This window comes from Chinchilla lanigera, unplaced genomic scaffold (assembly GCF_000276665.1).
Source record: "Chinchilla lanigera isolate Chin_1 unplaced genomic scaffold, ChiLan1.0 scaffold00027, whole genome shotgun sequence".
Taxonomy (NCBI): Eukaryota; Metazoa; Chordata; class Mammalia; order Rodentia; family Chinchillidae; genus Chinchilla; species Chinchilla lanigera.
In genome coordinates this window covers 21055476-21069770 of record NW_004955428.1, presented here as the reverse complement: position 1 = coordinate 21069770, position 14295 = coordinate 21055476, and the positions used below count along the sequence as shown (strand labels likewise).

At 38.0% G+C, this 14295-nt stretch overlaps 1 protein-coding gene across 1 annotated transcript in view; it reads left to right on the top strand.

The window, feature by feature from the left end:
* Myoz2 (myozenin 2) overlaps window positions 1-14295 on the top strand; it is a 36117-nt gene that overhangs the window by 18698 nt on the left and 3124 nt on the right. Inside the window, exon 5 of the mRNA XM_005386798.2 lies at window positions 2660-2843. Coding sequence (XP_005386855.1) covers window positions 2660-2843 — 184 coding nt within the window. The remainder of the gene's footprint in view (window positions 1-2659; window positions 2844-14295) is intronic.

Here is a 14295-nt window from a genome sequence, read left to right as displayed (position 1 = left end):
TGAAGGAGCCCGATTCGTTACAAGTGATATGCATAGAATTCTGAAGTGTAACATTCTCTGGTAGCTTTCAACTAAAAGTTACAGTAGAAAAGCAAGCTTTTCTTGTCAAACAGATCTGGGTTTAACTCTGTGGCTTCCTTTACCTTTTGCCATTTGACTACTATGTTGGGAAAGAATATAAATCTCTGATCCTCGTTTTCATCTGTCTTTACAATAAAGAAAACGTATGTCACTGTACAGGGTCACTACTAGAATTCAAAAGTATAGTCTGTAATATAATATGTACCCATTTAAAGTTAATTTTTTACCTACACACATTTATAATCATTCTTATGCAATAGAATGCATAAGTACTGTATTCTTTTAGCTCCAAATACTGTACTGCAACACCTTGATTTTTAATTTTTGAAATAGTTTTTTGTTGTTATTGTTGTTGTTTGTTTTTGATTTTGTTCAATAGAGAAAAGAGCAGATATATGGACAAGTTAATGTTGTTCCAACTTGATGCTCCCATCTTAGAAGTCTCATTATATGATTATCACTGCACACTGTGAGATTATAATAAATAGACGAATTGCTCTCTCACCTCAAGGAATTCCTTCACGGGGAACAAATGGACCAAGGAGGGAGATAGGACGGGACAGCACAGGTCTCTCCATGCTTCTGAAGGAGAGCATGGCAGGAGATGAGGTAGACAGGTGGGAAGGGCTGAGTGGTCCTGCTAAGCAGTCCGGCTTTGTCTGGAGAGCCACTAGACAGCTCTCTAGGGGAAGCGAGGGACATGATGAAGCTTGCCAATGGGAGAGTCACTTGGGCAGCGCGTGGGGTCAGCTGTCAGAGAGGGAGGGGTTGGCAGCTGAAGGATTAGTGTGAGGGCTGCTGTCAAAGCCCAAGCAAGAGACAGGGCCTGCGCTATAATGAATTGGAGATGAAAGAAGAACAACGCACCACATTGTTCTGTTTGCACACCACCGACATGAGGTTTGAATGAGAATTTGATGAAGATGTGGTTTGTAGACCATACCTAAGATTTACTAAAGCCAAATCTCTGGAAAGAAGAACTCATTATCTACATTTTAAATAAGTATCCATGGTGATTCAGAAACATGAATTGTTTGAAAGCCACTATTCAGAAATCCTTAAGAAGTGGAGTCAGGTTGAACATGGTAGCACATGTCTATAATCCCAGCTACACTGGGGGGCTGAGGCAGGAGGATTCAGAATTTGAGGCCAGCCAGGGCAATTTAGCAAGACCTTGTATATATAACTGAAAAAGGGGGGGTTGGGAGTAGTGTGCTTGCCTGACTCATGTAAAGCCCTGGATTCAGTCCCTAGCAATGCAAAAAATGTAAGTATAGGTAGTAATACTTATGATTTGTAGACATGGGCATCTAAAGGCAGTAATAACATCAGTAAGTTAACTAATATAGAAAAAGAAGTAGGATGTATTAGCAAATGGTTGCACCTAGGTCTAAACAGGTTATAAAGGATGCTGATAGAACATTTGTTTGGGTGAATAGAATAAGGGGTTCAATAGAACAGTTTGGAGATTAAAAAGCACAAACGGGATTATCGATGTATAGGTAACACTTACAACCATAAATGCAATGGATTTTTTTAAGGGGAAGAAATGGTGTAAGGGAAGACCTTTGACTAACATCAGTATTTAAGAACCCAGCAGAAAAGCAACGCTGCCAAAGAGATTACCATTCCACACCAGAGGCCATCAGGAGAGAAGGCGATGATCACACACAACCGCTTGGAGATGGAACTATCAAGGAAAAAAGTGTTTGAGAAGATAAACATTTAAGTGTAAAGAGCTCATAGGCACAGTCTGAAGAAAATAACAAAATAATTTAGGAAATAGTATGTGGTCAGACCAAAGTAGAAGTGATCCATGGGTTTTGACAAAAGGAGAGAAGAGAGAAGTGTGAAGAACAAAACAGACAGGCCTGCAGCAGGGATGCAAAGCAAACAGCTGCATCTTAGGGACTCCTTTAAAGTCGATGCCAGGAATGTGTGTGTTTTAAATGATACTGAAACAAAGCTTCTTGGAGAATAAATCAGGGCAGTAAGGTTAAAAGCATAAAAGCTAGGTCAGAAATCTTAAGGAAGAAACAGAGGCCCTGCATAAGGAAGTGAAAGCAAGTTCCCTTTTTTGAAACTTGAACACTTTACAGGGCAGTCAACAATTTAAGATAGGTAAGACCCAAATATTACCTCTAAGGTGCAAGCTTTGAAGGAGAGAGACTTTTGCCACTGCTGTTTCTGTGGAGTCTTACTACAACTCAGTACCCATTTTCAGATTATTTGTGAAGTGTGAGGTCTAATACAAGTTAATGGAAGGGGCACAATTTTTCAAAAAAAGTAAATGAACAGTTTTACCTGAACAAATATAGTCAAGGAAAAAGTAACTAGATGATTTGGAAAACTTAAACATTAAGAAAAATGGTTGTATTTTTAAAAAATTCCATAAGCTAAAATGGGATTTAAAAATATCTTACACTTTCAGACTGCATGTTTTCTGAGGGGTCATAAAAAGGATGAATTCTTCATAGATTTACCCCGGCATGAACAGTTAAACACAGTGAGATGTTAGGTGGAGTTTAGTAATTCTAGGACACTTTGTTTACTTAGTTTTTGCTCTATTTTTCCAAAGGATATTCTGGACCACTGAAGGAAATTCCTCCTGAAAGATTCAACACCACAGCTGTCCCTAAGTACTATCAGTCTCCCTGGGAACAAGCCATTAGCAATGATCCGGAGCTTTTAGAGGCTTTGTACCCTAAACTTTTCAAGCCTGAAGAAAAGGTGGAACTGCCTGATTACAGGAGCTTTAACAGGTAATTCGGTTATTGGGAGTGACAGTTACATATGTAATATAAAGACTTTTCCACCATGGTTTAAATGCTTGCTAAATGAAAAGACTATAAAAAGCCACATAGGCAGATTTCCATGTCTATCTATGGAAGAACTTTGTTAAAAAAATACCTAGAAAAGCTATGTAAAAAAATTAAAAAAAAAAAAATTGAAAAGTTATCAAGGAAGTGGATTCTTGGAGGCCAAGATCTTGCAGGAAAGGAAAATTGAGAAATTTAAACCATCATTTGGTACTGCTTTTCATCTTGAGGCATATGTGTATTCACTGATACCATCTAGGGTGAGGCCAAGAAGCTGAGCAAACCTTCCCATGGTTCTAAGTCTGAGAAAACCAAAAATAGGAGTATATAATCTTTTAAAGAAGAATCCTGGTTAATGTTCCAAGCTTTCATCTGAAAATCCTAAAAAATATACACTAGAGTAAAACACACAAGTAAAAGACCAGCGTTCACAAAACTAATCTGCTCCCAATCAGCGTAGTCTTAAATTTGATAAAGGCCACATCCTCCAAATCAAAATGTCTGCCGTGATAAAAATTAATCTTCTCTGAGGAGATAATTGTACGATGTGAGTACTCAATCATCTCTACTGTTTTTTGTCCTTCCTTTTTAAAAAATCCCCACAAAATTTCGCATCTTAACCATATTTAAATGTACAGTTCATTGGTGTTAAAAACATTCATAACGTTGTGTAGCTGTCACCACCACCATTTCCATGACTCTTCTCACTTTGTAAAAGTGAGATTCTGAACCCATTAGAGATAATTACTTCTCATTTCCCTCTACCCTAGTCCCCTAACAAACACCATGGTACTTTCTATCTCTCAGATTCTTACTACTTTAAGTACTTCATATAGGTAGAATCATATAGTTTTTGTCTTTTTGACACTAATTTCACTTAGCATGTCCTCTAGTTTTAAAAAATATTTTATAAATTTATATCACCATAAATGTCAAAAGATTGACTACTGTTCATGGAAAAGGGGGTTTGTGATTGGGCAGGGACATGTACAGGGCTCTGGGACAACTCCTAATATGTGTAATCATTCCAAGATTTTTCATTTTATATACACTATATGCACTTACATGAACTTTTCTGTACTGTGCTATACTAAATAACAGAAAAAAACTGAATTCAATAAATAGAATTAATGGCAGATTAGACATAGCTGAAGAGAGGATCAATAAAGTGACATAAGAAAATATTCCAGGTGAAGCAGATAAAAAAAGAGGTCCAAAGTGTACAAAAACAGTAGAAGACACGAGTAGAACAATAAAAATGTCAGTATATACGTGTGATTGGATCTCAGAAGGGAGTAGGGGTGAAGGAATATTGGAAGAATAATAGCCAAGAATTTTTTAAATTGACAGAAGACATCACATATAGGTTCAAGAAATAACACACAACTGAAGAAGGATAAAGTAATGACAATAAGGAAATCTTAAAGCCAACGAATAAAAGATGTATTATCTGCAGAGGAGTAAAATGTGTCAGTTTCCTAATTAAAATTATGAAAAACAATGAAATAACTTTAAAATAATGAAAAAGCTGCCAGTCTATAGTTCTATATCCAGTGAAAATATTCTTTAAAAGGGGGCTGGGGATTTAGCTCAGCAGCAAAAGCGCCTGCCTGGCATGCACAAGGCCGTGAGTTCGGTTCCCGGTATCGGAGAAAAACAAAACAAAACAAAACAAAACAAAATTCTTTAAAGGTAAAATTAAAAATAAAATATACTCATAGGTACATTTTTCAAACAAAGACATTTGTTGACCCTTGCTAGACAATAAGAAAAAGATAATAAAAGAAATGGAAAGATAAAAAATTATTATGTCCACAGAAAATTGAAAATAAGCTATAGGTAAATTGTTACAATTAGTGCTGCTCCAAAAGTAGAGAATACTTTTATACAAAAGTAGAGAATACTTTAATATATTGGTGTCTTAGTAACTGTCAGTAAAGCACAATACCCAATACCTGCAACTTAATGATGAAAAAAAAATTTTTTTTTTTGTACTGAGATTCAAACTCAGGACCTTGCACTTGCCAGGTAGGAGCTTGCACCACTGAGCTATATCTCCAGCATGAAAAGTTTTATTTTGGCTCACAGTTTTACATGTTTTAGTTCATACTTGGCTGGTTATCAGGCAGAAACAGTATGGTAGAAGGGCCTCACAGAGAAAAGATGTTCACATTATGGTGGCTAAGAAGTGGAAAGAGAAAGGAGGAGCCAGGGAGGGAGATAAACCCTTCTGGGTCACATGCTCAGTGACCTGGCTCTTCTGAGCAGGACCCACCGCCTAACACCACATGCAGCACATTCAGGTAGGGCTTCATAAGTGGATTAATCCACTGAGGAATATAGCACTCTCAGGAGCCAATCTCCCTCCAAAAGCCCCACCTGCATGCATGAAAGTTTTGAGGGACATTTGGAATCTATACCATAACAACTGGCGACAAATAACTAGAAAATAGTGTTCATTGCCTTTTACCTTATGATTTGTGCACTTTTTTTTAAAGTATCTTACATCTCAGTAAAATTTTCAATGCAAAAAAAAATCAGATAGGCAAAATATCCAATAAATTTCTGGGCCTTTATTAATTAAATGTGTCAAAAATATTCTTTGAATTAGTCTAGAACACAGTCTAGTCATTCAAAGGAGAGATTAAAATAATTGTTATGTTTAAATGAGTTATTTTCCATGTTGCATGTCAACAGGATTTTATCAAACTACTCAAGATTATGAAAAACATAATTTGACTAAAAATTTGGTTCATTCTACATGTTTGAAAAATAAAATAAGTATCATTTCCTTCTGCTTATTAAGCATTTCAACATGTTGCAATGTTAAAATTTTGTTCTGATATACACTTCCTATTTTTGCTAAAACAAACAGGAGCAACAGACTGAGCAACAGTTTTCAGTTAGTTTCATAGCTCTTGCAAAGAGTAAAATAATACTATTTGTAGCCCTATGTTATAATACCTAATTATTATTATTATCTTAATAAAGCATAAAGATGTAAGTAAGATATAGTCTAATAGCATTCAGTGGCAGTAATGATTGAATGGAAACTTGCTACCAAGTGTAATCACCATGAGCTGAATTCTTATAGTCCTTTTGAGTACATTCAAGTTTTGAGCCGTATTCAAACCCATGTAATAGGTGAAAAAAAAGTAAACTGCAAGCAAGGAAGCTCCTAGCTTTGCTTCAAAAACCTGTGTGACTTTGGGTACTTAACTTCTTCATTTCCTCAGATATAAAATAAATTGTATGATTACATGATAAAGTGCTTTATATAAAATCTATATGTCAGCTATTTAATAGAATAATTTATATTTTGGTGGTTTTTTTGGACTAGGAATCAAACTCAGGACCTTGCGCTTGCCAGGCAGGTGCTTGTGCCACTGAGCTATATCCCTGGCCCTATTTTTTTCTAGACAGCAATTTTACCTTACAGAATAATTAGTAATTGGCATATTGTATATCCAGCATTATCAATTTTTAACAAATGGAGTCCTAATAGTCCAAATCAATAAGAAAGCATCTGTTAACTGAATCTGAATGAAACAGGCTTATTACTCATTATATAGGTATCACAGTATAAAAATCAGGTCAAGCGAGAGCTGTGTTTGGAGAATTAATGTTAAGAGAATTAGAGAGCTGCACAGTTAACTTTCAGTAGAATATTTCAGATCTTTCCATGGAAATTTTTGCTTCACTAACTTTGACTAAAACTTGAAACTGCTTTCAGAATGCTAATAGACTCTCTTTAATTTGTGCCTTGTGGGCAATAAAATTCAAACAGGATGTAGTCTTAGTGGTGCCAAAAAAAAGAAATGAAAACTTTGGCTTCCCAACCACAACCTTCCACTGAATCTGTGGCAGAAGTGGGAGGTGAGTGAAGAAATGGAAGGAAATACTGTCATTTACAAGAGAAGAAAATGCCCATAAATTCACAGAAAAAAAAAAAAAAAGGATGCTAGTTAAAAAAGAAAAAGCAATCCTCTAAATACCAAACCCAAAAAGGAGATCTGGGTGCAGACGAGTGTTTCTTCTTTGACTTAATTCAGAAAATAAATAAATGATTAAATTTACTTCTGGAATTAACTAATGTAAAATCAACTGTACACATTCAGTTTAAATCTAGAAACATTCACCTCCAGCCCCTTGTACCTAATGGTTAACTATTCATTCTTAAAATCCCAGTGAGGGTATGTGACCTGTGCAATTGGACAGGGCCCCCATTTTGAAAGGGCCATACTTGGTTTAGTAATGTTCTACTGTTCTTGTCTTGAGATTCTTAATAAATCTGAACCAGAAGACTTGTGTTTCCATTTTGCACTGGTCCCTACAAATTATGTATCTGCTCCTGATCCAGGCCTCCAAGTTTAAGGTGGCTTTCCTGACCCACCAGGCCCATGGAGATGCATTTTGCCTTGGGCTCCTCTTACCTCCAGATATCCTTTCCTTGCACTATCTTTTTCCACATGTTTTTTCTTCTTATTTCATTCTTTGTTGTCTGTGAGCTCACTGAGGTTAAGATCTACAATATTTTTGTTTTTGATTCCCCAACACATAGTAGAATGTTTAGACATGCTAAAAAGTAATTCATTGTAGAGATAATAGATGAATCAGCCAATGAACAAACTATTGACATACATTGTCAAGTATCCAAAATGATAAATTATTTTCTTGGAAATCTTAAACACTGAAGAGTAACTTTTATTTTAGAATGAATCAAATGTGAGTCCTCAAGTCACTAAATCAGATAAGAAATGAAACACTGAATCAGCTAGTTTTGTCATGAATGAGACAGCAACTGCATAGAACCAGCCCAAGTGGGTTCAGATTCCTAAACACATTGCCCTTCTTAGAAAGTGACCTGAGAAAGCCCAGTACTCATTCAGAATTACATATTTTATAGGGGTGTGGTTTAGGGTAAGGAAAGCAAAATGTGAAAGTCTGGCTGCATAGGTTCGTATGCTGGTTCCACAACTACATAGCTGGGTGACTCTGGGCAAGTCATTAACTTATATGTACTGGTAAAGTGGGGGTATAAATGGAACCATCTCATAAAGTTGATATGGGAGTTTAATGAGAGAACCACATAAATAAAGCCTCTGGTACTCCTAGTGTGGCCACAGATCAGCCACACAAGGATCACCTGGAGACTGGCAAGAAATGGAGAATCTTGCCCTACCTTTCATTTTACCGAGAGTCCATGGTGTTGCCTCTAGCTTGAGAGGCACTTACACAGTGTCTGATACACAGCATCCATTCAATAAATACTAGCTCTCATCATTACTGTGTCTTCTGAAGTTTAATAATCATAAAGCTCCTGAAAGTTGATCCAACTTCTTGAAGTTCTTTTCTCAGACTGACTTTTCTTATTTCCAAAGTAATGATTTTAAGCCCTGGATGGGAGTCTGTACTAACATGACTGCAGAAATACTACACCAGACTGAGGTTTTGACCCAATCAGTGATGTGTTATTATCTGCATCTTTCACAGCAATTTTGAGGAAAAATTATAAGGTCAGTCATACTGAGAAGAGATGTAATAGAAATTAAATACAGTGCTCTTCAGAGAGGAGCAAAATACTGAAAGACAAGAAAATTATGGATATGAGATTTTATACATATATGGCACAGTTATAGCTGTCACAGCCATTCTGGAGCTGTGCATCTACTCTGCACATCCCTCAGTTACTGAAGATGCAAAAGCTGGCTCTCTGTCCTCCTGTCCAGTTGTCCTGTCTTCACTCCAGTGGCTTCAGAATCCATTTAAATGATTGACTAAACTTTCTGCTCTTGCAAGTCTTCCATTGTCTCTCTTGGAAGGATTGTTTTTCAACCCTACATGAGTTACTTTCAATTTTTCTTAAAGTTTGCTCTTATCACTTCCTACATCACCTCCAGAAATCTTAATATTAATTATAAGGTGTAATGAAAAACTACAGTGAATGTTTAAATTTTTTAAAAAATTGTTACAGTAAAAGACATATGGTCATTAATCCCCTTCAAAATATTCCCCTCGCTTTAAACACACTTATCCCATTGCTCTTGCTACTTGCTAAAGCAGTTCTGGAAGTCTGTTTTAGTTGTAGTTATCTCAATGTTCTGAACTGATTCAAGTTTACCTTTCATGATGTTTCTGAGTTTGGGGAAGAGCCAGAAGTTGCACAGTGCCAGATCCAGTGAATCGGGTGGATGAGGATACACCATAATGGTTTTACAAGCCCACCTTTCCCTGGCTGGCATTCTGCAGCAGCATTTACTGTATTATTTATCACACCTCATAAAGACATTCTCCAAAGAGGACTTCCAGAACTGCTTCAGAAAGTGGCAAGAACGATGGAATAAGTATGTTCAAAGCAAGGTTGAGTATTTTGAGGGAGATTAATGACAATATTTATGTCTTTTTCTGTAATAAATGTTTGAATTTAAATATTCACCATATACTTTGATCAGCCCTTGTATTTCATTCTGTACCACCATATCACTATGCCTGTTTACTCTTTACTTCAGGAATGTTTCAATTGCACTCACTAAAGTCACCTCATTTATAAATTCATCAACCCATTTGATCATGCTTTCTTCTGATATAATCAGAGTCTATAGCCCATCAATGACTTATCATACACGGCTTGTCTCCCTTTCTCTCTTCAACTGTTGTTCTTAACCTCAGAATATCCAGTTCTAACTAAGAGCACCCCTGTCTCTTCACTTGCTAATCATGGCTAGAGAAAAACACAGTCCTGTTGATTGTATCACCTTAAATTGATCACAAATTTCAGCACTGTCAGGCAATCGAAGAATATTCACTAGCCAATTCACTCCTCCAGTCTCCTAAATTATCATCATACCTTGTCTTCTCTCCCCAAATAAATGTAAAACTACACCCCACTTCTCACTCTCAGCTGGTGACCTCACTTGTAACTGTCAGACAGTGGAAGCAAATTTACAAATGGAGTGCATCTGAACCCTGGAGCTGTGTCTTTTCTCCCAGAATAGTAGCTCAGTTGCCTGACCTGTTTGTAACGTGGTTGCCTTCAATTGCATACTTACTCTCATTCCCTCTCATCCACTCCAGACTTACCCTAGATCAATTTTAATAGGTTTTTTTCCTATCAGTATACAGACATATTAAAATTTCCCTCAATTTGAATAAAAATCATCCTCTTTCCTCAACCTCCCTATCAATTACCTCTGATTTCCATCATTTTTCTTGATAGTGAAAATATCCACAAAGATCTTCTGTATTCATTGCCCATATTTCCTATCGTCTCATTCTCTTTTGAACTCATTCCAACTAGGACTGCATCAGACTACTACACTTAAGAGCTGTCATCTATGTTATCACATTCAATGGTGAATTTTCAATTGTCAATATATTCAATTTCACAGCACTATATGATATGGCTCATCATTCCCTCTTCCAAAAATAATTTTGTTCCTTAGCTTTTAGATCTCCAACTCTCCATATTTTCCTATAGATTTCAAGGTTCCTTCCTTTCCAAACTCTTCCTTTCCAAACCATCTTCTCTCTCTTCACTCATTCTGGACTGTGATTATATACAATTACAGGACTTCAAAAATCATCTGTTTGCTTTAACACCAACAACATGCGCAGAGCTAAACCTTTTCCTGAGCTTCAGCCTTCCACTAAAATTCATCTTTAATAAGTCAGAACTCTTGATTTCCAGCCTCCAAAAAGTTCCTGTTCCAATCTGTCTCATCTCAGCAAATGCCAGGTTATAGTCCCCTTTGCTCAATTAAGCAACGTGGAACATAACCTTAATTTCACTTTCTGTCTATTTCTCCATACCGTTAGCAAAACCCTGTTAGTCTTACCTTCAGAATTTATTCAGCCACTTCCCTACACCTTATTGATATCAAACCATCATCAGCTCTTACTTTTATTACAGCCAACACTTTAATGTGGGACTAAGGGTTTTCAATCTTGTCCTCCTTTACGTTGTTCACACAACAGCCAGAGAGAGCATTTAAAAATGAAAATCAAATCACATTACCTTCCTGCTACATGACTGCTGTAAGATTTAAAATTCAAACTTGTTATCAAGGCTTACCAACTTACAGTCCTCACCCTTGCGTGTCTCCAGCCTCTACCACTCTCCAGAAGTCCACCCTGGTGCAGCCACACTGGCCTTCTTATCATTCCTTACAAAAGAGATTCCTTTCCACCCTGGCACTTTTTTCCTTGTTCCTTTGACCTGCAAGGCTTTCCTCAGATTTTCAGTAGATCATTATTTCACATCTTCCAAAGCTTCACTAAAATGTTATCTCATCAGGGACTTCCTGACTTCCTGAATGTAATAGTTGATACATTGTGTCAACTTGAGGAGTTTAGAAGCTTAACTAAGCAACTCAGCAAGGAGCCAGGGTCCTCACTTTGTAAACATCCTGAGCCTGTACAAGAGGAAGGAACTGAAATGGTTTGGATGTAAAGGACCCACCCTAACGTGGAAAGCCTGTGTACAATATGAGAGGAAAAGAGTCTTGCTCCCCCATCCTCCTTTTTGCTCTTATTTTTGCTGTCTTCTGCCACCTTGAACTGTTGTACCTCACCATGCCACCCTGCCTTGGAGCCAGCTGATTTTAGACTGAAACCTCCACAAGCTGTGGGCTAAATAAACCTTTCCTTCCTTAATTTTGGGCATTGGGTATTTTGTCTCAGCAATAAGAGAAAAGTAACCAAGACAGAATTTGGTATCAGAGAAGTGGGGTCACTGCTGTTATTATACCTGACCATGTAGTTTAAGAGCCTTTGGGAATGACTTGTGGGAAGAGTTTGGAAAGGTTCAGAGATGTTGCCTGAAAGAGTAGCACTGGAATGCCTTATGCTGTTCTGTATGGGAGATTCTGGTTAGAGCTCAGAAGACCAGAAAACTGGTGAAGCCCAGGTTTTGAGGCTTCTGCTGGGAAGAAGGACTGAATTGGTTGTTGGGCTCCAGACAGTGTGTTATGGCTTGGCAGAAAGTTTGTCTGCATTTTGCTTGTGTCCAGAGACTTTGCCTGAGACTGAGATTAAGGGTGGTGAACTAATTATTCTGGCAGAAGAAATTTTAAGGCAGTCAAACGTTGAGGCAGTGGCATGGCTATTGTTGGGGGCTTTTAGCCAGACCTATGTTGAGAATTAAGAGCAAAGAGCCCAGCAGGATGTTTTAAAACACTGTGAGTTTGGCCAGAAAGGAAGCTCCAGTAAAGCTGTGGACTACAAAGATAGAGCTGAGAAGATCTCTATTGCTGAGAAGGAACAGGAGAACATAAAAGATTGCCTGAGGTCATCACAAGAAGCAGCAAGTCTCCACCCTTTGTAGCCTCAAACCCTTTGCACCCTCAAAACTGCAAAAGTGAAAGACTGCTTTGAGGAGAAAGCCACAGAGGATCATGTTCCAGAAAGGTGGCAACATAGAAAATGTGTTCCTTGGAATTGGATTCAGAGTGCCCAGTGATCCAGGCACTCAACCCCTAGAGCCAACAGAGAGGAAAGCCTGGCTACTGCTCCAGCTGGCAGCAGAACTTGGCATCATCCACGTGGTGCTGACTTTAGACATATAAAGAATGCAAGATTTGTGTGGTTAAGAAGGCTTTCACTCCCATTTCAGAAGGCTTGGGAGGCCAGGCAGTGTGCCTCTGAGAGGGCAGTGTGTGAAGTCAAAGGTTCATTGGAGATCCCAGAAGTTTGGAAAAGCCAGGAATGTGGATTGTCTAAGGAAAGCCACAAGGAGGGAGCAGAGTGGGCCCAAGAGAGAAGTAATGGAAGTTACAACCACCAGAAGTGCTGTAGGGGTGGAGCCACCCTTGTCTTTTGGAGCTTATAAATTGCCACAGATTGCCTCAGATGTTTGCCCTGACAGATTTTGGGCTTGCTTTAGTGCCAATCCTTTGTAACTTTTGAAATAAAAATGTTTATCTTGTACCATTAAATGTTGAAAGTGTTTAACTTTATTTTCATTTGTACAGGGGTTTGCAGCTAAGACTTTTCCTTAAGTCTCAGAGGAGACTTGGGACTTGGACTTTTCAGCAATGCTGAAACTGTTAGGACTTTGGCAACTCTTAGAGATGGACTAAATGCCTTTTGCATAAAGGGATGTGCACGAGTTTTGGGGGGAGTCAGGTGCAAAATGTTATGGTTCTAATGTAATACAATGTTGATAGACTTAATACTGGTTCTTAAGGGTTGTTAAACCTGTTATAATGTTTAAGTTGTGGAATGATAAAAATAAGCATTTCTTTGTACCTGGAAACCAGTTTAAAGAAATGTTTCTGGTTGCCAAGATGACAAGGGGTGGATTTTAATGGTTGATACGTTGTGTCAACTTGTGAAGTTTAGAAGCTTAACTAAGCAACTGAGCAGGGGGCCAGGGTCTTCACTTTGTAAACATACTGAACCTGTGCAAGAGGAGGGCATGGAGATGGTGTGGATATAAAGGATCCACCCTAGGGTGGAGAGCCTGCATACAATATAAAGGAGAAAAAGAGGCTTGCTCCTCCTGCCCCTTTTGCTCTTGTTGCTTTTGCTGTCTTCTGCTGCCTTGAACTGTTGACTTTCAGCAGGCCGTCCTGCCTTGGAGCCAGCTGATTATGGATTGAAACCTCCACAAACTGTGAGCTAGATAAACTTTTCCTTCCTTAATTTTGGGCATTGGGTATTTTGTCTCAGCAATGAGAGAAAAGTAACCAAGACACCAGACTAAATATTCAACAATGGTTATTAGCACACAGAATAAAATCCCAACTCCTCACTTTCCTTTATTTTTCTCTATGACACTTTTCTAAGCAGATTTTACTACTATTCTCTTCCTAAGAGTGAGTCTTCCTATCTCCAATGTAGACACAAGTGGAGAGTTATCCAGCACTATTATCTTAGTGTCTACAAGACTTCCTGGTACTATTTTGCATTCATTAAGTATCTGTATTGAACAACAAGTGAATTTTACATAATGGCTAGGAATTTTGTGTTCCACAGGTTCAGTAATTTACCTTACATAGAGGTGAGATTTCAGCTGGCTAATCTGCTTCAAGAATCTGTCTCTGAGATTGCTTGTGTGCTGTCTGCTCCTCTATAATTTTTGTTTTTGTACCAGGAATTGAACTCAGGACCTTGCACTTGCCAGGCAGGTTCTTATGCCACTGAGCTATATCCCTGGCTCTACAATTTTTTTTTGTACCAGGAATTGAACTCAGGACCTTGCACTTGCCAGGCAGGTGCTTATGCCACTGAGCTATATCCCTGGCTCTATAATTTTTTTTTTTCTTTTTTTCCAGTACTGGGAACCGAACTCAGGACCTTGTACTTGCCAGGCAGGTGCTGTGCCACTGAGCTAAATCCCCAGCCCCTGGCCCTATAATTTTTATCTTGTTTACTTTTATTATATGTGATCTGAAGA